This window comes from Megalops cyprinoides, chromosome 4, assembly GCF_013368585.1.
Source record: "Megalops cyprinoides isolate fMegCyp1 chromosome 4, fMegCyp1.pri, whole genome shotgun sequence".
Classification (NCBI taxonomy): domain Eukaryota; kingdom Metazoa; phylum Chordata; class Actinopteri; order Elopiformes; family Megalopidae; genus Megalops; species Megalops cyprinoides.
The window spans coordinates 15,728,632-15,753,496 of record NC_050586.1 but is presented as its reverse complement, the minus strand read 5'-3'; the positions used below and the strand labels follow the sequence as shown (position 1 = coordinate 15,753,496).

Here is a 24,865-nt window from a genome sequence, read left to right as displayed (position 1 = left end):
ACATGGAAGACAAGATGGGAGATTTTTAAGGGACGTCCGCGTGTTTGAAATGAACAGAACTGGATCGACATCACTGCTACAGATTCATTTTGATAAATCCTCGGTTCTCGTTTCGATCCGTACCAGTTGCTGACACGCTAATAACATAGTTATGCCAGCCCTCTTCTTGGCTGTCCGCCTCCTCAACCCGAGGGAAGGCTGGTTCCCTGTTCCTTACAGTTGTTTGTGAAATATGCAGTTCAGAACAGTGTACTGCTAGCGTGAGTTTTAAATTAAGCATTTGCCAACTTTTAAATGACGTACTCGAAATGGACATCGTCAATGAAATCTAGAACTATTGTGGCTGCTTTGGGGAATGTATGACTCTTGCTAATACTGCTAATACCGACTTTCGATTTGTTTCATTCCGTCTACAACAGCATTTGACATCCAGGTTCTATCGGGACATGTACATCCCAGCTGAAACGTGGGACTGGAAACAAACACGGCTAAATATTAAACTAGTTAGTTACTTTTGTTAGATTGTGATAGTGGGTGACATTGCTCTGGCCACGAGGACAGCTTTCTTCAGAGTGGCTTTCTTCACTTGATCAAAGCGTTGATCAAAGGTAAGAAAAAACAGATGGTGAAGCGATATTGTACATTGTTTCAGGCCTGTCTTTTGTGAAGCGACGCGTTGATGCTGATGATGTTAAAGGCTTGCCGCATAAAATGCAGATAGTACATGTTCAAGTTAGTTCGTCATGGACTGATAAAATGGACAGACTATGTGCGTTGAGGGAAAGGATGTATTCCAAATAGTCAGTATAGTCTACGATGTTAAGTGCAATAAAAATTGCACAGCATATGTGGGAATGCCCCTGTTTGTTGGCGAAATTACGTAGTTATTTTCTGTGGTCAGTGAGTGGGTGCTGTGTGGAGAGACTTCTGTATATTTCATGGGATTACCCTTTCGGGTAGCCCCATGCTGTCTGTATCACACTGTTGATAGCCCGTCTGAACGCCACTCTTGTAATGGATTCAGGGTTTACTTAACTGTCAACGGTGAGACTCTGCTGACCAGTCGATACCTATTACTGTACTGAAAGTCATGATATCAGAAACAACTGATATGTCGGTAAACACTGTTAAAATATTATCCCGGGTGACTTTACAGTCAAGTAATGATTGGCCTACTATCTTAGAATGGAAAACTTGCTGTGTCTGATAATAAACCCGCGGATTGTAAATCGTGAGAAAGCTAACCGAGAGCCCAAACTGCACGTCGTTGTTTGAATAAGAATAATTATTAAAATGAGGCACAGCTCACAAATGCAAATTCTGTAAGCGTGAACCAGGCGGTTATGTTCTGTTCAGGCAGCGAAGCCTTCACAGGGTTAAGTTTTTTTTTTTCCCTTGTCTCCCACTGGCGCTTATCCTCTCATAATGAGATATGCCACCGAATCGCCCTGTCTTAGCTATAGCAGCTCAACATGCCTTTAGCAGGAGTCGGTGCAGTAAGCGAAACGATTAATATGAGCGACACGACGTTTTAAATCTAGCTCCGGACAAGGGAGAGATGCGGCGTTTTCACCCGGAGAAGCAGGTGTCAGCGGTTTGGAATGTTCATCCGAATGAAAAAGGGGGAGGTACCTTATTTCAAAGCAACTGGATCGTCCATGTGTGTATTTAGCTAGTATTTGTATTTCACCAATACTAGCAGTGTGGAACCTTATACACAGGATACTGCGTGATCGGGGAATTTCTCTGTTGGTTTCATTTTAAGAAAATATAAAAACCATTTCATTTTCTTTCTCGCAGTATTGGACCTCCTCAAGGAACAGCGATGTTCACGTTAAAGGAAGCGGGTACGGTACAGACATCCGGAAAACACTGGCAAGGTGATTTTATTAATACAAACAATCGACTTACGGAATTCATCTGAGGGACACGCGCCCAAGCTGCTTGTCATGGCTGTCTCGATACGATCATTTTGCTCTCTCATACATTGATCTTTCATAATGTAAGAAAAAGGGTCAGCATTATTAGCATAACTAAGTAGCCTACTAAATACGGAATACGTATTTTTAAAATATGGCTGATCAAAGTAACATTCAGTCTGCGGCATCCAAAAGCATTCGGCCGTTCAAGTCCAGCGAGGAGTACTTGTATGCCATGAAGGAAGATCTGGCGGAGTGGCTGAACACGCTGTACGACCTGGACATCTCGGCGGATACTTTCATGGAGGGTCTGGAGACTGGCTGTGCCCTCTGCCGTCACGCCAACAACGTGAACCGCGCTGCGATGGATTTCCAGCTCGAGTATCCGGAGGCTGCACGCACCATGCGGGTGCCAAGTAAGGATGTGGTCTTCCAGTCTCGGAATGTCGTGCCCGGGTCCTTCGTTGCACGCGACAACGTGTCCAACTTCATTAGCTGGTGCCGCCAGGAGCTTTGGATCAAGGATGTGTTGATGTTTGAGACCAACGACTTGGTACAAAGGCGCAACGAGAAGAACTTCGTCCTCTGTCTGCTGGAGGTCGCGCGTCGGGGAGCCAAGTTCGGTATGCTCGCCCCAATGTTGATCCAACTGGAGGAGGAGATTGAGGAGGAGATACGGGACCAGGAGAACCTCGTGGAACCCAGTCCCCCGAGCAGGGGGCCTAGCCGGAAGGAGAGTATAGGAGACCCTCCTCCTGGAGCATACCCAGTCTGGCAGCAAAAAAGGGTGCTGTGTGACATGCGCAACCTGGATGAGCTGGTGAGTTGTGCATTTAATGCATTGATTAACTGTGGGATTATGATGATGGATCTGTGTAGCTTGTGTTAAGATTTTCTAAAATGTGTAATTTTCAGACACAGGTGTCAGTATATTCCTTGTGTCTCCCAATACAGTGTAGATGTATTATCTTTTTGTGCTTGTAAAAAGAACATGTTGCTACACAGTATAATTGGCAATAGAAATGACTTACATTTTTTTTTCCTTTAGTGTAATGCACCGTCATTATCACTGATGTATGCCGTTTTATCTTGGCACAGAGCTTTAGGTTGTCACGTATGCCCGGATGTAGATTACTTTATGACAGTATTCATTTCATGAAGTGCATTGTAATCAGATGGATTCCCGGAATTGCGCTCCAGAGCACCTATGGAGTCCAATTCTCTCTAGGTTGAGTTTTGGATCAGAAAAGGGACAGCTGAGAGATTCTCTCTAATCTACTTTGTGCTGGCTGCTTGTCTCCACCTTGCTGTTTACCATAGAAGTGGCCTCCTCACACGAAATCACCCACAGCAAAACAAACCATAGACCAGGCAATATTCAGCCCTGGCTGGTTTGCTTACCTTGCAAAACTATTCAGCATTTTTCTCAGTAAACACATGGCTGCCTGCGTGTCTTCAGAGGCGCAGGATCAGGACTGTTTGTGTTTCGGCAATGGGATGAGCACCGTTTCACTGCCGGGTCAGTGGGTGTTCTCCTTCTCATTCCTCACATTCTCTCACACCCAGGTACAAAGGTTAGTGTCAGCCAGTGGCATTTTTCAATGATATCCCAAGGGTGAAGTGCTGGTTTACTTTTGCTCTTATGGAGCAGTTATGTACTCTCTCAATGCTGTGTTGTGGACCCTCATCTATTGCTCACCTGACCTGAGCTGCTCTCAGTGTGTGTGTATGTGTGTATGTGTGTGTGTGTGTGTGTGTGTGTGTGTGTGTGTGTGTGTTTGCTGAAGCGCTTGGCTGGTTTATAAGAAGCGATAGTTCAGTCTGTAGCGGGGTGGAGGAGGTGGAGTGTTTGTTCATGTACTGAAGTAGCTTTCGATCTCCATGAGGACAATGGCGGCCTTGTCTGGACACAGTAAGAGAAGCAGCAAGGGTCGGTCACGCTTGTGTCTGTCCAGCCCACAGCGCCAGACAGCAGTCAATGGAGTACCACAGCCCCTCAGATGTATTCATGCCCGTAATGCGGCCATCAAGACCATAGCGCAGGACAATTCGCCCCATTGTCAACCCCATGCTTTCTGTCTCCGCTTACGTACCGAAATGCAAGCATCAGTTTGTTTGTAATGGCCAGGGGTAGGGCTATTGTCCGTTCCCTGGAACATTCAGCACTGTCGGCGTGATCATCACCGGGTGCGGAGAATGAGCATGTTCGCTTTGCACACAAACCACACACGTTGGCGATTGGCCCAGACGTGTGACATGATGCGCGTGGGGACCAATCAGAGGAGAGTTCCTTGTGTGCAAGGAGAAAAGCACATGCTCAGTGTTCCCTCACCGTGCTTTTGGTAAGTGTTTGTCATGAGCCTCTGATTTAGGCCTCGGCAGGGCAGACAGGGCCACAGTGTGTTTGTACCTGTTTTCTCCGGTTCTGACACACTGGCCCCACCGTCTGTGATTTGTGTGCGTGTGGGGAGCAGCTTCCTGTCAGTGTGAGGTAATGCGGGCTGCTCGCTGGGAGCCGTCACCTGTGAGTAATCCATACCGTCATTCCTGGCGGTGAGGGCAGAGCTCTGATTTCAGCGCAAAAGGGCCCACAGGCATTTTAAGGGTGGAATCATGGCACTCGCTGTGTCATATTTAGGGAGGGAGGGACGTCCTGGATGGTGACTCATAGGGACACTTCGAACAACAGCCTTCTGTAACCCCCCCCCCCCCCCCACCTTCTCTGTCTGCACCTGAAAGAGCCTGCAGGAGAAAACTGCTTACATCATCAAGATGTGGCATTCAGAGCTATAAGTGGAGCAGTAGAACGCCAAAAAAAAAAATACCCCTCCACATCAGTCAATGTCCTTGTTCACTCAGGAAAAGAGTATAATGTTACTGCATTCTTGTAAATCCAGTAAAAGTGCAATGTATGTGTCGTTCACTAAAATCCATTTGTCTGTCTTTTGGCATGCCCAGCTTTGTTTTCAATGATTTTTTTTTTCCTCCTCTCTGAGCTGACCTTGTCTGGTCTCTCAGTTACAGTGACTGTATTCGATACAGGGCACAGCTGCCCAGTGCCCCGGGACGAGGGGTCCAATTACGTGTCCAAGCTGCCCATGGTCGCTCGGACAACGGCCAGTAATACCTAGATGCCTGACCTGTTCACACAAACGCCATGGCTTTGCAAGTCACTCCGGGTCATTCAAAACTTCAGATGGCTGTCATCTCTGTCCTCGTTCCTCCTCCTGTCCTCAGCCCAATGTTGTTTCCCAGGGGCTTAGTGTGCTTGTGTAATTACTGGGATCGCTGTGAAGCCTCTGTGGCCGGAATCTTTGTAATTCGGACTGCAGTGATTTGTCCGCAGCTGTGGCTCCAGCCGTATTTGTGCAGAGGAGTCGGTCATGCAGGGTGTTTGCTGCACCGTGCGACTCATGTGCCATGAGGCTCAGCATCCCTGCTGCTTGCTTACAGCTGATGCCACCTCTGGGCGAGCAATGTTAACTGGGCCGGCAGTGTAGGGTAGCGGTAAGGAGCAGGGCTCATACCCTCAAGGTTGCTGGTTCGATTCCCCTCCCGGGCACTGCTGCTGTACCCTCGGACAAGGTACTTAGCCTTTGATTGCCTCAGTTAATATCCGGCAGTATAAACGGATAATATTGTAAACTATGTAAGTTGCTCTGGATAAGAGCATTTACAAAATGACAACAATGTAATAATGTAAAGTTAACTGGCAGCTGGGCTTTTGATTTAACTGTTTTGGGGCCATGGGATTTCAAGCTGCTCAGCTCTGTCTTTCCTCAATCTCCAAAGCTTAAAAAGAAATCTCCCATAAAATATCCAAAGTGACTGAGTCACGTAGCCAAGCGTCCCATTCTTACAGAAAAATAACATAATAACCGTTATTACAAAATAAGAGGTAATTTCATGGCCATAAAAAGTTATTTAAGTGAGAAAGGTGTTTTGTGAAATGGGGCTAAAGGTATAATGAAGAAAGAAGACCGCAAGCAATGTAAAAAAGTACCAGCCAATGTCAGTCATCCTGCCCTAGGGGCTATTTTTCAATAGGGTCATACCAATAATGAGTACCATCAGTAGGAATTTCTGTGACCTTGGAAAATAATCAGTTTTTTTGATGTGCACCTTGGAGGAATAATCAAAACTGAATGATCATTTATGCCACCGGGTCTTTTCCTGTAGCAGAGTCATGAGATCCAGCGCATTAAATATTAAAGCACGCGCCGGGGGTCTGCGAGCCAGCCAGCATACAGCGGGCAGGAAATGCACCTTCCGGGGATCAAGTTTTGTCTGCAGACAATGGGCTCTATCACTGCTGTAGGTTCAGATCATTATTGCGGGGGATATGCTTCTGCTATTCCTAACCATTTCTCGTTCCTCCTTTCAGTCGGATACTTAATACTTCCAAAATGTGGAAATGTACTCAGCTCACATGGTGAAATATAAATCCAGAATCAGAACACTGGAATCAAAACTAGGTGGAAAAAAAGGAGATTTTCTGTAAAGGCTGTTCATTTGCAGCACACATAGCATTTAAAATGTTTTTGAATTTTAAATATACATCAACTATTAAGGGAGTTATCACAAACAGGCCATGCCAAAAAAAGTGTATTTTCTTATTCAAATCAAGCCATGCAATTTATGCTAATGTGCATATCATACAAAATTATAATTAGTAATAAATTGTGTAATATATGGCATGTTTGATAGAAAGGACCATTTTTGCATATCCAGTGTGGCTTACTTACTGGTCATAGTGTCCATACCAGCATAAATGCAAACAGGAATGCCTGTAGTTATTCCGTGTGAGCTCTTGAAGGTCAGTCAATCATCTGCCTATGAGTGATTTTTTATGAATAAGATAATTAGCAATAATACATTAATATTGAATAGCATGTTTCATATAAAGTTGTGCCGAAGTTAGCATATTGCACTTGAACTTCATGGTCACAGAGTTTTGCAGTGATTGGTCAACAAACCCAGTATGAAAATGGATGCATTTGCAAAAATGAACAGATAGCATGGTGATGAGTAGACTGTAAAGAGAGAATGTTTCAATACACCAAGAGTGGAAATTAGAAAACGTTCATTAATTTTTCAACACAAAGTTATGTCTTTTATTGTGGGCGCACACTAGACCCATAAAGTCATAGCAAAGCACTCAATGTTTTAGAAAGAGCTGCATAAGTGCTGTTTCCATTTGTTATAGTTTGTGTTGTAGTGTTCGTTCAAATAAACACTAAAACTGCATCCCAGGGAACATAGGCATAGCATTCCTGAATGTGTCAGCAAATGCAGTAAAAAAAGAAAAATGTTGCCGCTTTTGAAAATGTCTTTTTTCATTGCTGCAAGGAGAGTGAGAAAATCTACTTAGAATGCCTCTGCTTGAAGAAATAGTAATCTCAACGCTTAGCAAATATTTTGTAGGTAATGCGCCTAATAGTGAATAGCATTATATTGCCTGTTTCAAATGACACTGATGGAATTTAAATGGTTTGTGTATTGGACTTTAATGAAGAATAAACAGGCTTAAGATATTATTTGTGAAACGGGAAATGGGTAAAATGGTGCTTAAAAAGTATGCAGAGTCTGCTAATGATTTCACTCTTAGGGATTCTGATCCTCTCAATGAGTGGTTCCTGAAAGTCCTGGAATAGCAGTGGAATTGAGAGCTATGTCTGAAGCAGAGTCGATTGAGGAGTGTTCTGTTTATCCATACATGTTAGCTTGGAAATACTGTTTTTAAAAAAAAAAAAACGTGACTGATATCTGTTCATTCACACTCTTTAAGTAGGTTTTCAGTCTGATGAGATGATCTTTTCCAAGATGTCACTGAGATTCACCTGTCAACTATCAATTTGCTAACCCAGTAACAGCCTTTAAGCATAAATAATGAAACACTTTGGTAACCAGTTTGGATACCATGGTCAAAATAGGTAGGAGGATTTGATCTGTACACATGCATGCGGGTGGAGTTTGCACAGGTGGACCAATCATGTGTTTGATCTAGGGCAAACTCCTCCTACCTGTGTTATGACAGTGTGCAATAAAATTGTACCCAGTTTTTTTGATAGTAAAATTGATGATAAAATGATAATAAAACCTGACCCTGGAGCTACACTAGGGTCACTCTCAGCACAATTTGCATTTGATTGTAATTTTATTAGCATTAAATTTGTGTTTGCATTTGGGGTGGTACCAACTTTCCAAAGCAAGATAACCCATTCTATATTAGGTAAAAAAACAATTTACTCTAAATATCATCAACATCTATTGAAAACAGTTGTTTTACAAAAGAACAGCGCAAATATATTGAAGATGAATTTGTGATAGAGTTTTGCCCATATGAGTTTTCACATTCAAAATAATTTCGCAAAAATACCATATGTGTTCTTGGGCTGCAAAACTTGATTCACACATAAGAGTGACACTTATTCTCTCCTTGGTTCTCAAATATTTGTGTTGAAGCAGACCCTTGGTGCCACATTCTTGATCCATGGCAATCTACACAATGTGATTAAACCCACAAGAAGTAGCACTTGATTTGAAAGACATGACTCCAGCAACAATTACCCTGTGAGTGGATTCCTGACAAGGCCGGCACTCAGTGTTTCTGACATGAGAGCGGGCCACACAGCAGCATATCTGCACATTGCTGCCACCCGTATAGTATCTCAGGAAGATGTGATCAGATGCCAGATAGCTGCGAGGCCTCGGGAAGGCTGGAATATCTGATGACTGAGCCAGTTCCTCTGTTTGCTTCCTGGTTACTGCAGCTTTGGTGTAAATACACCCTTTCTCCCGCACCATCACCCAGCACTTACTCATCGCTAACGCATTGTCTGCGGTGCGGTCCATGCTGTAAATGGCTCCCAGAACACCCTCTTCAGGAAGCTCATAATGACGCAGTCTCAAAGCCCCCCTGATTGCAGTTGTCAGTCTTTTGGAGCAACCCTTCCCAAGATAAGCCTAAGATAATCATCTTAATACTCTTTATGTTCCATTTCTACTTCCTACTTTCTGCCTGACTATGTATAGATGACCATCCGGCTTTGTATACAGAGCTTTTCCTGAATTAGCTTGCCAATATCTGGTTATTTGGGTTGACCATACCCTTTCTACCAAGCATGTGTTTTGTTTGTTTCTTCCTTTGCTTCATAATGACACAGGGCTGAGACAGTCCCTACTCAGGCAGTGTCGTAGACGCCTACCTCCCTCTGGTAAGGAGTAGCCATGCAGCAAATAAACAAGCGCCTTCTTGGTTCTGAGCACTGTTTTGGCCTCCCTGTCTGTTTTTCTCTCAGCTGTGAGGCTTGGAGAGCAGTCAGGCCCCGGGGTGAGTGGCCTATATAAAAACACCGATACGGTCCCTGCTGCCTGGGAATGACGCGAACTCGCAGCGCCTGCCAACATATGGTCTCACAAGCCACCATAACGACAGTCCGGAGAACGGCAGCGGCTGAAAGGAGGCCTTTGTGCGAGTGTGTTTGTGTGTGCATTTCCTTCTCTCCTCCATCTTCAGCAGAATTGTTCATGTGCCTTCTCTGCCCTCAGGCCTCAGCTCCCAGCCCCTGTTCAGTCCAAAAACACGTCCCCCCCCACCACCCCCCCATCCCCCACCCACTTCCCTTGGAGCTGATAAGGAGGAGAACGCCGTGCTTTGTATTGGCTAGGGAGCGGAGAGAGATACCACCACCGCCGCTGCCGAATCTGCAATCTGCAGCCCTCATCGCGGCCAGCGGGCTCTGATGGGAGCCGATTGGTGCCGTGTGCTCCTGGGAAACGGCCCGATAGAGATCGAGTCACGGCGGATCCCAGGCCAGGGACAGACGAGGCGATGCGCGGCTCGCCGTCTGCCCGCCCCGGCTCGCTCTCATGGTCCAGTTCACGCCGAATTAAGTAAAAAAGGAAAAAAAAAAACAACAGCTAGTATGCCTGAAGTGCCTTTACTGTACACTCTGCTTAACCCGGCTGTAATGGATTTTACAGAGAGAGAGAGAGAGAGAGAGAGAGAGAGAGAGAGAGAGAGAGAGAGGGGAGGGGGGGAAAGTAGGTCAGCATGGCTCACAGTGCAGGCTCATAGGCTTTGCTGGCAGTCTGTTTCTGAGTTTCGTTCTCAGCGTCACTCTACCAGGAAGTGTTTTGTGGATGAGATCAGTAAATAGCTGAGCTCGGTGATTGCAGTGATTTTTGTTTTTCTTTCTTTGTTACTCTTTACTGAAATTTTGGGACCTTGCACACACACGCTGCTCCCTGTTTCGTGGGTCCCCCTCTCGGACGCCGTGTCCCACCCCGCACCGGGCCCGTGGGTCTGCGCTCTGTGTTTATGTATCGCACAGCCTTTGTGTGGGTGATGCAGCCTTTTTCTCTTCAGCTGGATTAGTTTGTCGCGGCTTCGCGCCCTCCTCCCGTAGCAGGGGGGTGAGTGTGGTGAGCACGCTTCACGGCTGAGCTCCTGTCTGCCCGGCTCAGGTGGGAGGCTTAATCAGGGCCTGTCACAAACAGGCAGTGCTGCTGAAGCTCTGCTCTCATCTCATCTTGATTTAAAATGGCTCGGCTCGGGCGTAACGCTCAGGTCCGGACGTGCTGCCACCTCGCCTCCAGTGATACAGTTTCCAGAAGAATTTGCTGTGTTTGTGATGGTGGTGATGTTGCTAGCGATCATGGCAATGAATCAGTTTGCCCTGTGAAAATAGCAGCTCTGTTTGCATTTTAGGAATGCTTTGACTGAGAGTTTGGGAATCCTTATGTGCCAGTATGGCATGCCTTTATTGAGCACGTTGATATCAGTCATCCACATCAGGCTGCTCACTCTAGGTAAAGGACTGAAACCACTAGGCTCTTCTCACTCTCCAGCAACCAGTGGGGCGGCAAAAATACAAGCTTTCTGTGATCCAACTGGTATTATTCGGACGGTTCACAAAGGAAAACACACTCTGAATGTCCTACGTTCAGCTCACAGGAGCCGGTCTGGCCCGTTCCTGCGGGGCCCTGCAGGATGTAAATCCCAGTCGGGGTGTTCCCGCATCTCCTGCATGCTCGCACCCGCAGGCAGAGCTCTGCTCAGCCTGCAGGCCCAGTGACACCCCCCCCACCCCACCCCCGCCCAGCTAAGCCAAACATTTAAACCACCAAGTTGATCTTACTGGTTCAGGTTTCCACATCTCTTGTGTTTTGATGGCATTACAGAGTAAAACAATTCACCGGTGGCACAGAAAACACTGAGCTCTCTCAGGCTTTGATCTCTGCCATGGTGCACCTTGTGTGGGATTTGAAAGTCAGTCGCTCCCTGCTCTGCACTAAGGTGGATGACGGATCTGAACTCTGCAGTTCTTTTCTGTGTTTGTCTGATAATGATCATACATCGTGTGATTCACTGATGGCTTTATGAGAGGTATCATCCCCTATGAACGCTTCTGGCTCTTCCTCGTGCTTTGTTTTGAATCTTGTAGCACTGAGCTCTGCTAAACTTTTTTTTTTTTTTCTGCCAATCCAAAAAGTGCTGCTCCCTGTGCTGTAGTTATTAATTCTGAGAATTTCATACCTCGGTTGTCCTCTGAGATGGTGCAAATTACCTTGGACCCAGTCCAGTCCACATATCTCATCGAGAAAGTGGATTAAACCAAACGGCTAGGAATGTTTCAGAAGGTCAGTCGTTTATATAATTTTTAAGACCAGTTAAATGCTCAATGCATTAGGTAACAGAGTCATTCTTTAATAATCAAGGTGGCATTTGAGGACAAATGTCAAAAACTAACACGGTCAAACATCTGCTGCAAGATTTAAGACTGGATTATCTTCCATCGGTGTTCCTCGTCAGATGGGTTGAAATGTAGCTTCTCTTTCTGTGGATTCTCTTTGTCCCAAAAAATAGCTGTCTGAATATCTCACGCAATATTTTTGGATTCTCACTTTCTCAACCATTTCTGCCTGCCTAACCATCTATGCCAGTTGGCGACCCTCACCCTAGCATACTACCTGAAAATCACACTTGTGACCAACACTCAGACTCGAAACTCTCGAGCAGTTCATGTGTAAACTTTAATCTCTCTTTACCGGGTCTGATCAGGAATGTGGGGCCACGGTTTGAAAAACCGTTTCCAAAGATCCTTTTAAAAGCTTCTCTCAAAGTCTCCCTTCTGACCTCCAGCACCCCGACCACGCAAATGTCCATTCCCCTTCTCTGCCCCCCCGACTTGTCCTGCCCTGCACTCTTGGCCCCTGACAGACTGCCGCGTCCCAGTGCTGGAGGAGCAGGAAGGAGAATACACGGACCCAGTATCTCCCAAACCAGTGTAGAGCGGCCAGACAGGATGACAGACAGGAGATAAGGCTGGGATACAACATGACATCGAAAGAAAAACAAACACTGCACCCTTAAAGAGACATGCAGTATAGCTTGTCGGGTTTGAACAGTGCAGCTATATATATTTTTTAAAGAAATATAAGTAAGCGTGAGCGATTTTCTATGTCTCAAAAAATATATTCAATGTCATCCTTGGTGTTCATGGCAGGTGGAGATTTATTCCTCATGCCGACGCAGACAGGTTTTTGACGTGCGTAGCAAACGTCCTCCCCTTTGCCAGTACACTCCCCTTGTGAGCGCCTTGCATCTATAATTCATCCTCCACTTTCACTGTACTCCAGCTCCACTTCTGTGCGGTTACTCAAGCTCGTTCATCTTTCAGACCTGTCCCATTTCCATGTTAAGTACCTCATGCAGAGGATTTTCATCATTGTAGCCATTAGCCGGGTGACCGATACGTTAACAGTGACACTGAGACAACTCGTGAGAATCACATATTCTTATTAATTTAGCTCCTTCCACCTTAAACTCTGCTCTTTTCTGCTACCCCTGCCTTAATGAAAAGGCACCTCAGAGAGGAAAGTGGCTTAAGCTCTCCCACTGAAGTTAGAGGCAGGCACTCAGACCATTCCAGCACACTTTAAATAAACTTGTCTGCCCAGGGAAAAGCTGCTCTGTTCCACACACCTCCTTTGTTGCAGATCTCTCCTCCTGTGGAACTGACTTTTGCGGAAAGGTCACGTTTGAAGTGTGATCGGTTTATTAGGGAACTGGGCTGAAAGAGGCGCGCTAAAGAAAGAAGAGGGAAACGAGCTGGATGGGGGAAAAAAGGGAAGGGCTGGCGGCGGCCGTCTGTTACCACGGAGATCTTTCCACTAGCTCAGTGGTGTGGGTTTTATTCCAAGAAGGCCCGACCAGTCACTCACTGACTGCCGAGGAGGAGAGGCTCAGTGCTGTGTTCTCACTCCACCCATGGGTGGTTACTCTGTGCTTAACCCTCACCTGCTGAAGCAGAAAGCTGTATATCTGCTGTGAGGTGTGTGTGTGTGTGTGTGTGTGTGTGGGGGTGTGGGTGAGTGGGTGTTCAGCACTGCATGCTGTAGACAATGTACTCAAGAAGTAGGGCAGAGTTCCATGGTCGAGGGAGATGGTGTATATACCTTATTTATGCACAAATAGGTGTCAGTGGCCTTTCCCTCATTCATTTGCATGGTTACGCACTGCACATTGATGGGGTCTCATTTGCCTCATATGTGGAGTTTTCGCCACTGTATTTGGTTTAAAGTAAAACTAAAGGAAGTGATGGTAAAAAAGATGACTCAAATAAGAAGGTACTGAACTCAGTTACTGCAAATAAACGGCAAGTTCACGGTTGCTTCCCATTTCTGTCAAACTCGGTCTTTTTTGTTCATGATGGCGATGTTGGGGGGAGGAACGAGCTGTCGGTGTATCATTTTCTTTGTTTATTTCCTCCCCTTGCTCTAGTCCATTGAGCTCTCTCCCATAGCTCACGGGTCGGCAAGTGCGCACACGCCTTGTCTGAGAGAGCCGCCAGGAATAACATCAAAGCCGCCCTGTCCCGGGGGAACGGGCCCACGTGGCATAGCAGCCCGCCCCACCCTCATGCTCCCTCTCTACGTCTGAGCCTAGTGCCTAATCGCCACCCCCCTCCAGCGCCCTGCCAAATATCACTGCGCCAGGCCGTGTCTTTACCCAAAACACAACTGTGGTGCAGCCATGAGAGCACACACGTCGCCCCCCTCTCGGTTCTCCCCCCTAATCAGAGCCCTCTCCAGTGGAGCGGTAAGATCAGTAGTCACCAGAGCTGTGCAAAGGGGGGGGTGGGCCTTGTGCTCTGAAGCAGCAGGTTTAAATTAGTTTGAGGCCTGTTCTAGCAGCCAGCGGAGCTGGTCTGAAGCCTCCGTCTGGGTGAAGCCACGCTTGGAAGGCGCAGCTCGGGACGGGCCCACCGGAGTATCGCAGGTGCGCGCTGAGATTATTTTAGAACCACGGGCAATGGTGCATTGCGTTCGATACTGCACGACAGTTATTTCCAGATGGCCTACAATCAAAACAGAAAAACTGAGATCTCTTTCTGCACTTCATGCTTTTTACTGACGGAGACAATTAAGGAAGACTTCTCTAAGCACTGCAGCCGTTCACCAGCACACTACTTAATAAGACAGTGCCACACTGTAATATATAGTGTGTATATGCGATGAATGTCAATGTCAATATGCAGTGAATGTCAGTGTCCTGTAATTATGTGCTTCTTTCAATAGCTAATTGACATTAAACAGTTCAATGTCTTTGTTGTGACACAGTACATTACACACATAATATGGATATGTATTCAATATATCACACCCAAATACATGCAAATCTAAAACATTGCTACAAGCAGCAATTACTGAGGCATTTAATAGCTCCAAAACTATTATGATAATGCCATTACCATGATGTCTAAATCAAGTATTGCATATTCTTTGACTTAAATGTACATAGTATGTTCTATCTGTAACATGGGACCAGTAACCACCAAATATGATATAGTGATAAATCTCTTAGTTCAAATTCAAAGTTGGTATACTATAATATATGTCCTGTGCACAAAACAAAACAAATCAAGTCAATGCTTCAAGCTGTTTGGTCTGTTGTGGCCATGCTTTTACATGTTAACATTTCTTGTTTCCCCAGAGTTGTATTTTCGCAAACTTTACAACAGTTGCACTTCATGAGAAGTTTATGGGAAGATTTTGAATGTCTTTGCAGATATTTGAAAAATGTTAATAATTTATTTAATGTGAATCATGTTACTACCCACAGTTTTTTGGAATGTGTACGTATTGCCCCCAATATGTATACAGTATATGTAACAGCAATTGACCAAATGCTGAATAAGAGATTTATTTGCAAATGCTGCAGTCTGATTGGTTTATAGGTGATCTCAAAACTTAATCACATTGCTCATTGATATGAATCTTCAGTTGACTGTTTAATTCCAGTGTAAACCAAAGGCACTGTAACATATTGCATGTTTTTGTTTACTGAGAGAAAATCTTAATAAACAAAAAACACATCAGGCCAGGGATGTGACTCCGGATGTCCTGAAAGGAAGATACTACTTCTAGTGTGCAAGTCAAATGTGGAATTGTGGGACAGCCGTCAGTTCTTTGTTTGTCCCCGAGTCACTTGTGTTGTCGGAACATTCGAGGTTTCATTTTCCTGCCCAGAGGAACTAATCCTTTCCTACCGTTTGTGTCCGTAGGTGCGGGAGATACTGGGGCGCTGTTCCTGCCCTGCCCAGTTTCCCATGACGAAAGTGTCCGAGGGGAAGTACAAAGTGGGGGACTCCAGCGCTTTGATCTTCATTCGGGTGAGACCTCTAACCCCTTCCTCACCCTCTTTCCCATTCACTCATTCACCCGTTCATCTCACCCAATCATTCAGTCAATTACCTATGCATTTGTCCTCTAATCACACTGTGCCTGAGTAACCCGTGGTGCCCCTGAAGATATGAATCTCTGCCTCCAGAGGCAAATCTATTGCTGTATAATAAGAGTCTTGCATTAGAGCAGTTCATTGTTTCCAGCTCTCTGACCTATTCGCAGTGCATTATCTAACTTCGCCTCGATTCCCCCTTCATTGGAACCAGCAGGGAGCCTGTCCAAAAAAGTGCTCTGCGCCATTTCCTGGTGGGCCCTATCTCTTACGCCGCTCATTTCTGCAGGTCCCGCAATTTGGGCTCTGCCTAATGCCTTTTCTGCGATCTTATCCAAGGCATTGCAGGGAAACAAAATCGATGGCATTTCATTTGGGGGGGTGGGAGAGATTGCAATTGTGCGCGCCTGCAGTGAAACGCACAGAACAGTTTTGTTTTCAGATTGATCTTGGGCTCACAGTTCCAGAAGCACACAGCGCGTGTGTGTGAGAGCATTAGAAAAGCTCCCTGGAGTGCAGACTCGAACTGAGTGTCTGCACTAAGTGTGCCGTGTGTGAGGATGAAGTCCGTGTGATAGCAAGTCTGTGGAGCTGTCACTCTGTCAGCTTTTACCGCACACACCCCCCCCCCGGGCTTCACAGAGGATGACAGCAATTATGTGCATCGCCATCGTGCCAGCTCTGCCAAGATGTCCTGTCCCATTGATCCGGAGGAGGAAGCGAGCTTCCTCGTTGCCGCAATCAAAGCCAACAGTCTCTCTATTCATCTGCCGGAGTTAGCCTGCCTGGCCACATTGAGGGATCCAGGCCTAGAGAGAGGGGGAGTGGGGGTGTGGGGGGAGGAAGTGGGAGTGAAACGGGGGAGCGGGATTCAGGCCCGTGGCTTTGAGGAGCTCATCTGTCCTGTGAGGGGGTCCTTTGTGCCGCGTTAAATAGGACACAAGCCGGCAAGTCAGTGCCAGCGCCACTTACGGCAACACCCCATAATGCGTCCATCTAGCAGTGTGTGCGCCATTGAAGCTGGTGATCGGCCGCCGTTGCCATGACAACAGGGATATTCCCCCCCCCCCCCCCGTTAGGCGGGAGGCCCTCCAGCGGTGGATCACATCAAGAGGAGACAGGAACGTGACAGGTCTCTTCACAAAGGGAAATTGTAACTGTCACATGACCTCGTCTTTTAATATCTGAGACCCATTAAGAGTTGTGGCTGATGGCTACAGAAGGCCCTTGCTGTGAGCCACCAGGGTGTGCAACACAAACCCAGCGTGGCTTCACTCAAAATTACACTACACGTACGTTAGATTTACCCAATATTTCGCAATTTCAACTGAGTATCTTGCCCAATAGCATTGTCCCCACAGTAACTGAGCCAGCAACCAGCAAGCAACCATACCACTACGCCACTACTCCAACCCTCTGCTAGGTGACCGGAGGTGACCGGGTTGCCCTGTTCTCTCACCCAAGAGCCTGTGTAAGCGGGCTGGAGCTCTAGGGGCACATTTGGCTCAGGGGGGTGGGAGCCGTGCTGGTCTGCACAGATGCACCTTCTGGCAGTGCCGCGCAGAGTCCCGGGACTACATCTCCCAACATGGCCTGCAGTACCGTTACACAACCGAGAGTCTTGCCTCTTCACGGGACCGGCGCAGGAGCTAAATATACACCTTTGTGAAATCGCAGCCTGGGGACAGAATGGGAAAAGAAGCTGGAGATGGGGACACACTCGGAGCGTGTGTAGGAGGCGTGCTGGCCTCCCCCCCCTTCCGAGCTCAAGCAGCGAGTGTGTGCGTGTGTGTGTGTGTGTGTGTGTGGGGGGATGATTGTTACAATGTTAATTCACTGCTCTTCCCTCTGAAAGCACAGGGAAGCCAGCTGAGAGGGGGAGAGCCTTTTTAGATCTGTGTGGCTTTTTATTATTCTCCCCCTTTAATTGTGTGTTGGCATGGCGATGAACAGCCCACATAAAGGCAGCAGCTGGGGGTCATGCTGGAGAGTGTTTGGGGGGTGGAGGGGTGGGGGGTGCATCAAATGGAACTTACGTAAGGCCAGGGGCAGGGGGAAGGGCTCATGATGAAGAGGGTGGAATGGTGTCTTTGTATTTGCATGTCCCTTCAGTTACTTCATGCTATCTGCTGGTGTATCACTGATTTAAATATCAATTTGGTTATTTATGTATTGCTGTTGGAGTGGAATATCTGTGTGTGGTTTCCCTGTATGAGCTTTTGCTTGCTACTCCGTAATTACTTCCCCCCACATTCACTCATACATACACAACACACACACACACACACACACACACACACACACACACACACACAGATATAGGTGGTTTAAAATCTCATGGCTCCTCTCAGAGGTACTGTGTTTCAGACAGTAATGATCTTGCTGTGTGCGACTTACCATGTAGTGTGCACCTGATCTTTCTGCACAGAGCACCTGACCTGCTTATGTGTATTGTGTTCAAATGTGTGTATGTGTACGTCTGCAAAATATGTGGCTGTGCGGTGTATGTGGGCGAGCACATATGCACTGTAGATCACAGCGCTACGTGTGGGCGGCGTCTCTCTCCTGTGTGTTTCTGTACGTGCGCGTGTCTCTGACAGCGCTGGCTCTGTGCTCTCTCCCCAGGTGCTTCGCACTCACGTGATGGTGCGTGTGGGCGGCGGCTGGGACACGCTGGAGCACTACCTGGATAAACACGACCCCTGCCGCTGCTCTGCTTTCGGTGAGGTCACCTCCTGTAACCGGTGTCCAGTTCTGCGGGCAGGGTCTTCAAAATGTGCATTGATGTTTGCTTTCACCCATCAGTCTTCTTCGTTTTATCCTGTCGGTTATCACACCCTGAATGGCACTAATGTTGGACAGCCTGCTGTTTCAAAGGCCGTGTTATTGCCTCTGTGTAAGCAGCCAATGGAGTTCACATTTAACGGGTAGTTTTAACACCTAGAACCCACAACGGGAGCAGGACTTGTAGCCCAAAAGGTGCTGGATCAATTCCACACCCATGTACTATTGTTGTACCCTTGGGCAAGGTGCTTGACTGCCTTACTGAATTCTCAGTAAATATCCAGCTTTATAAATGAATTCCATGTAAAAATAGTCACTGAATGGACTAAAGCAAGAGTCTGCTAAGCAGCTAAGCAGCTAAATGTATATATACTTTATATAAGCTTATAACTGATAATAAGCACTGTCTAGTTTTCTTACCTGTTTCCTAGAATTTCAGATGTTGACACCCCCAAACTAATTTTGAAACCTTAACTGCAACTGAGTTTAATCATAAATGAATCACTACAATAATACTTACACGACTGAAAACACAGTAAAAAGTGTACTTTAATAAATAGTAAAAAGTGGAGTTTATTTCCCAATTAGGGTCTCATAGTACTCTTTGTCACCACAGCTGAAGTAATGGTGATATGAGGGTAGCTGTTTTCATTCAGCGGGACTTTGCACTCGGTCTTGCAGCTCACCGATACCAGCAGGCCAAAGCAGGCGGCCAGGGCTCGCACAGCAAGTCCTCCAGCGCCCACTCCTCTCGCTCCACCAGCCCCGGGCCGCACTGGCGCAACGAGGGCATCGTTCCCTTCAAGACACCCGACAGGCGCTCGCTGGAGCCCGCGTCCGCCCACTCTACCTCTGCGTCCGCCCGCCTGGGCCGCCCCCAGCGGCCCTCTCTGCCCATGGAGCTGGACGCCAACGTTTGCCGCGGCCCGAACCTGCTGCCGCACCCGCCGCGGGACCGCTCTGAGCCACGTCACTTCACCCCTCTCAGGTGCGTGTGTGCGCACCTGGGTGTGCCCTGAGCGCGTTTCAGCAAGATAGTGAATTCATGCATCTGCGTGTGTCTCTGTGTAACCTGATTATTTCATCAAGCACAGGGATTATGCTTTTAGTACATTAAATTAAAGGGACAGGGTTTTTTTTTTCTAAAGACAAGACTAGTGCTGCAGTGTTGCTGATAATGTAGTTCAACTGCAGATTACTACAAGGTCATAGGAACAGTAGCCGGGACAGACCCCACCCCCTGCTAAGTGATAGCCTGTGGCGGCACCCTACTGAAGGCTGCGTGTGCTTTCTGTGAATGGACCCATCAGCCTGCAACTCAATTGATCTCTCCCCTACTGCTTACCAGCAGGGTGCAATTGCCCTCCTTTCTCTCTCTCTCTCTCTCTCTCTCTCTCTCTCTCACACACACACACACACACACACACACACACACACACACACACACACACACACACACAGACGGCCCATGGATATGACAGATTAGTGCAGCCAGCTTCCCCTAATCCCAGGTGACATTGCCAGGACTTTTTTCCCCTCTGCCTGGTGCAAACACTGCCCCCTTGTGGTGTGGCTGTAAAAGCATCCCCGATCTGTCTCCCCTCTCCCTTTATCCTCCTCGCACGCCCCACCCCCCCATCACTCAGTTAATTACTGTAAACACTGAGCTTGGGTGGCTCTCGTTGGCGTTGTTGTGTTTATCTAATGCACTGAGCTGATGGACTGAATCAGACTAGAGTGTTGGTAGGAAAACACTTAATCCTTTTGCTCTCTCCTTTTGCTTCCCACCTTATTTCAGTGCCTTTGCATTCAGCCTGCCTTATACTCCTCCATAAGGTCCTTTGCTGTTTTTGAAGGCCCGGCTGTTGTAAAAATGTTTTTTCCCTCTTACTAATAAGCCTTATTGCATGTCGGGTCGCGTGTACCACCCTGACCGTCCTTGTTTGGAAATGCCATTGTTTAAAACAATTAAGAGTAGCAGACTCATTTTTCTTGGCGCCGAGCCAGAGAGTGCCTCAGTTTCCGTAGTCATTAATAGGCCCAGACTGCGCGTCAGAGCGTCAAGCCCCAGTGTGGTTAACTCTTTCAGCACCCAGGCCAAGATGTGCCGTGCTAGGATTACAGGCTAATCACAGGCCTCAGCCCCTTGTGTTGATGCCTCAGGAGGTATCGGGGCCACTGGGGGCTAATCTGGGTGTTGTCTGCCCATGACGTTTCTCTTGACTGAGGACCTCCTTCCAGCCCGTGTCCAGCCCATGTCTGGATATTTGTCCAGTCATGCATCCTGTTAAAGCATAAAAGTATGGCCCCGTCTGTGGTTACCCTGTCCATAGTAGGTGGACACTGACAGGTGTTGGCAGTGTGTCTGAGGCAGGTTGGAGGCAAGGAGTTGAGGTGGGCTTGTTAGGGCAGGTAAGGGCAGGAAATCTGCTAAATCCTGCCCTTCACTTGCCCTGATCTCCGTAATCCCCCGCCATTGGCCCAACATAGGTCCTAGGAAGCTGTGTGCGTGTGGATGTGTGACCGGATTGAACACTGTGGAATCCTTTCCTGTAGGCTTACAAAGAGGCCTGTGAGATGTCACATGATTGCTGACTGAGGCAGAGAGAGAGAGAGAGACGTAGGTCGAAGGTCACTTCTAGGGTGGCAGAGTAATTAGACAGACTGGTTCAGTGAGGTGGGCCTTTATTTTTAGTCAACAGTGAAAATGTTGTGCTTGGGGCAGTTTAGTGATGGCAGGGTGGTGTGTGATCAGTACTGACAGCTTTTTCTCTCTCTCTCTCTCTCTCTCTCTCTCTCTCTCTCTCTCTCTCTGTGGGCTGCAGGTCCAAGGACACGTTGCCGCCAGCAACCCGTAGGTTGTCAGGGGACAGTGACTCCTCCACCTCTTCCTCTAAGGGTGGGGGGAGTGGTTGCGGGGGAGGGGGAGGCAGGGTATCGCTGGGAGGTGTCCGACGCCCCGGTGAGGAGGTGGTACTGCTGGTGAGTCGCAGGGAGGGGAAGCACGTGATTGAGAGGCCCAAGGAAGGGGGACAGATGCCGGCCCTGCGCACACCACAGACTCGGGCACGCAGCCACTCGCGGGAGCGTCCCGCAGTGCTGAAGCCCAGCCCGCCTCAGGGCGCCCCCGAGGGCATCAGGATGGCCAGGCCAGAGCGGGGCCGCTCCCTGGGACCAGAGGGGCCCCGCAGGCTGCAGGCCCCACGCTCACACAGCCAGGGCAAGCTGCCTAGCCGCAGTGAGGCCAGCCTGGTACCCCCTCCTCAGATACATGAACCCCACCACAGTGACAGAGGCGAGGACCTCCGGACCAAACAGGCAAACCCGGCCTCCCCAAAATTCACTCCTGGGGGTTTCTCCAGGAGACAGTCAGCCCCATCTCATTCACCAGTTAAAGGGGGTCCAAACAGCCCCAGTAAGAAGGCCGGGGCCTCCCCCAAGCCCCCGCCTCCCCGCTCCCCATCAGCGGGGAAGAGCAGACTGCTCCCCCCGGTCTCCCAGGCAGGCCGGCGGTCCCCTCACTCCTCCCCCCGCTCCTCCCACCACCACGCCCCCCGCTCCCCGCGGGCGTCCCGCAACTTCCGATCGACGGGGCACAGTCGCCCGGGACGGGGTGGCGCTGAGTGGCCTGAAGCAGAGGGTGAGGGGAGGGGCTTCAGTTTCCAGCTGCTGCCCAGTCTGGACCCCCAAAAGGAGCAGGACCTGTACCGCAGCTTCGAGGCGGAGTTCCTGGCCAACACGCAGCTGGCCGCAGCGGGCGCTGGCAGGGGGGCCGGAGGGAAGGACCTTGCGTCGTTGCAGCTTCCTGTCACTCAGAGTTCAGGAGCCCTGCCGCTGCCCACCCCGGGGGATGCCAACGTCACAGACTCCGCCTACTCATCCTCCAGCTCCTCCTCTTCTTCCCTCAACGTGGGGGGTAAAGTGGGGCTGCTGCCTGACCTTCGCGAGTCCAAAAGACCCCCCACCAACCCGCTGCCCTGCGCCCTGGAGAACTCTGTGGTCCTGTCAGACAACCTGAATCCCGTCCGGCCTCAAAACGGTAACCACATGGATACGGAGTGCTGGGGGGGTCGCGGGGGCCGTCACATGAAGCTGCCGGCCCTGGCTGGCTCCCTGGAGGATGGCGAGCTCCTCTCCTCCCTGAACAGCCTGAGAGACATGGAGCAACCCCACGCCTTCACACAGCCAGCCCTCCACTCTGGAGGCGTCCACAGTGGCTATGGGGTGAAGCCCATTACTGAGCAGTTGCTGGCCTCGGCAGCAGAGGTGGACGGCAGGCAGGGGAGGCTGGACTGGGCCGTAGGTGAGGAGGGGGGAAGCAACCCGGATAGCCACCCGGAATTCCCTTTTGAGCTCGGGGAAGACGATGACCCAAACGATGGCTTCCCACCCCCTGAAAGTTGCCCGTCGCCTCTGCCCCTCCCACCGTCTGAGGACTGCTCCTTCCAGGACTCCTCCAGCGAGAGCTCCTCCATGTGCATCAGCCTGAACGAGCCGCACTCGAGGGGCTCCTCCCCGCCGCCCCCGGCAGCCAACGGGGACACAGAGGTCGTCCTGCGGCCCAAGAAGGGGCTGAAGAAGCCTGAGCGGGTACCCTCCATCTACAAGCTCAAGCTGAGGCCCAGAATTCGCCCCCGAACGGACAACCGGCCCGAGAACAGCCCCTCGCGCATCCCCACTCCTGTCAGCTACAAACAGCAGCAGCCACATGGTAGCTACTCCCCCATCCATACCCCACCGCAGTCCCCCCAGGTCTCCCGGACCAACGGGCACTCCAAGTCCCATAAAGCCCTGCACCAGGCCTTGGCAAATCTGATCGAGCCCCAGACACGGTCCCCAACCAGGGGCCGTCGGGACTGCTCCTCCTCTGTGGAGTCTGGGAGCCAGGACGATGAGGGCTGGATGTAGCAGAGAGTGTCAGTGATGGTGCTTTGTCACGATTGTGAGACACCACCTCTCGCTACGGGTAACTACCTACCTCTCGAGATCCTCTTGGTTTGCTGTCTTTGAGTTGATTCTCTTTTTTTACGAGGATAAGACACTAGAGAAGAGACTACAAGGAGTGAAATTCAGAGGAAGGTTTAGATTACCAGTGCACAGGACCACAGGAAATAAATAACACTGCTGTGGTGAACAAGAAGAGGAACCAGAAGAGACAATAGAGACAACAGAGACAGTAAAGACAATCTCCCCTAACTGGGAAGGGGGAGTGGAAAGATGGGAGGGAAAAAATAAGGTCTGCAGACTAGAACTGAAAACTGAGAAACACTTCCCATTGCATGTTATCAAGCCAGGCCTTTGCCACCTGTGACCCACTGGGCTCCCATTTAGCTGCAGATGGCAAATCCCATCCTATTCCACCTTGCATTCCAGGCCTGATTTATTTATTACCAAAGGACTGAATTCCGACGTTCATATTCTTGACCACGGAGGGATTTTATTGTATGTTTTTATTATTGTTTGCAATAGTTATCAATCATGAGGTCCACAATCCACAAGTGATGCTCCAAGTGATTTCCAGTGTCTTGAATGCAAGCTGTTCCCGTGGCAGCTGTAGTCCCCTGTACAGAGCATGGGCATCTACTTTTTCTCCTACACTACTGAAGGGCTTGAGGAGCCATTCTGTCCCTGGAGCTCTGACCGGGGATGGAGGGATGTGTTTTCCTCAACAGCACAAACAGCAGATAGCTGTACTCTGTCTGTGGGCACGGCCTGTGAATTGCCCAGCGGGCCGTACCCTGTCACCTAAACACGAACACTGCCTTTCATGCTCTCCAATCAACCGGGCTGCTTGTCTTTTGTCTGAGGACTCGTGGAGCCGACCGGTCTCAGCAGCGGGCAGAAAAAATGGTGTGTGAGTTCACGCATGAAGGAAAGAAGTGCGTCAAGGCGTTTGGTTTTGTCACCCCCGATACATCACCTCTGCCACTTAGCACCTCTTGGCAATCTGCGTTGTGACAAGCATCATCTGTATTTATTAACGCGGACTCTGTTCTCTGACACTGTATTTCGCAAGTCATTGACACTAGGCCAACCCGGAGACTGGACCAACTAAACACTACATATTCCACGTGTACTACTATCCCCTCTCACCTCCAACCCAGGCACCTTGTACTGCGCTTGGTCCTTTACCCCCTGATTCAGGAACATTGATTGCCGATCATGTCCGATGTCGTTTGCACACAGTATTCCACGGCCGACCCACGTGGCCGTCCACAGGAAATGTCTTGCGTTGTTCGTGTATCACAACTATGAAAGCTTTTCATTGAAAAATTTGTGATTTTAAACTTTTTAATTTCTCTCATGAGTTTTACCGTTTTAATACAAGGTAACTGAGGTCAGAGGAAAGTGATAGTGAAAAACAAGCCAGTGAGTGATGGAAAAGAAAGAGTTGTCATCGTCTCCATACACTGAACAC

The 24,865-nt window shown here is 48.7% G+C and overlaps 1 protein-coding gene across 2 annotated transcripts; it reads left to right on the top strand.

Moving 5' to 3' along the window:
• gas2l1 (growth arrest-specific 2 like 1) lies at positions 1 to 23,355 on the top strand. Of its 2 annotated transcripts, XM_036528071.1 has the most exons (6): positions 1 to 608; positions 1,801 to 2,739; positions 15,491 to 15,598; positions 18,289 to 18,385; positions 19,129 to 19,435; positions 21,273 to 23,355. In XM_036528071.1, exons 2-6 carry the CDS (start codon positions 2,074 to 2,076, stop codon positions 23,353 to 23,355), a joined length of 3,261 nt encoding a protein of 1,086 aa, XP_036383964.1. In that variant the 5' UTR covers positions 1 to 608; positions 1,801 to 2,073. The 2 variants fall into 2 exon arrangements, with proteins under 2 accessions (XP_036383964.1, XP_036383965.1); XM_036528072.1 differs by lacking the exon at positions 1 to 608 and having other exon boundaries at positions 1,647 to 2,739.
• Positions 23,356 to 24,865: the final 1,510 nt, after the last annotated feature.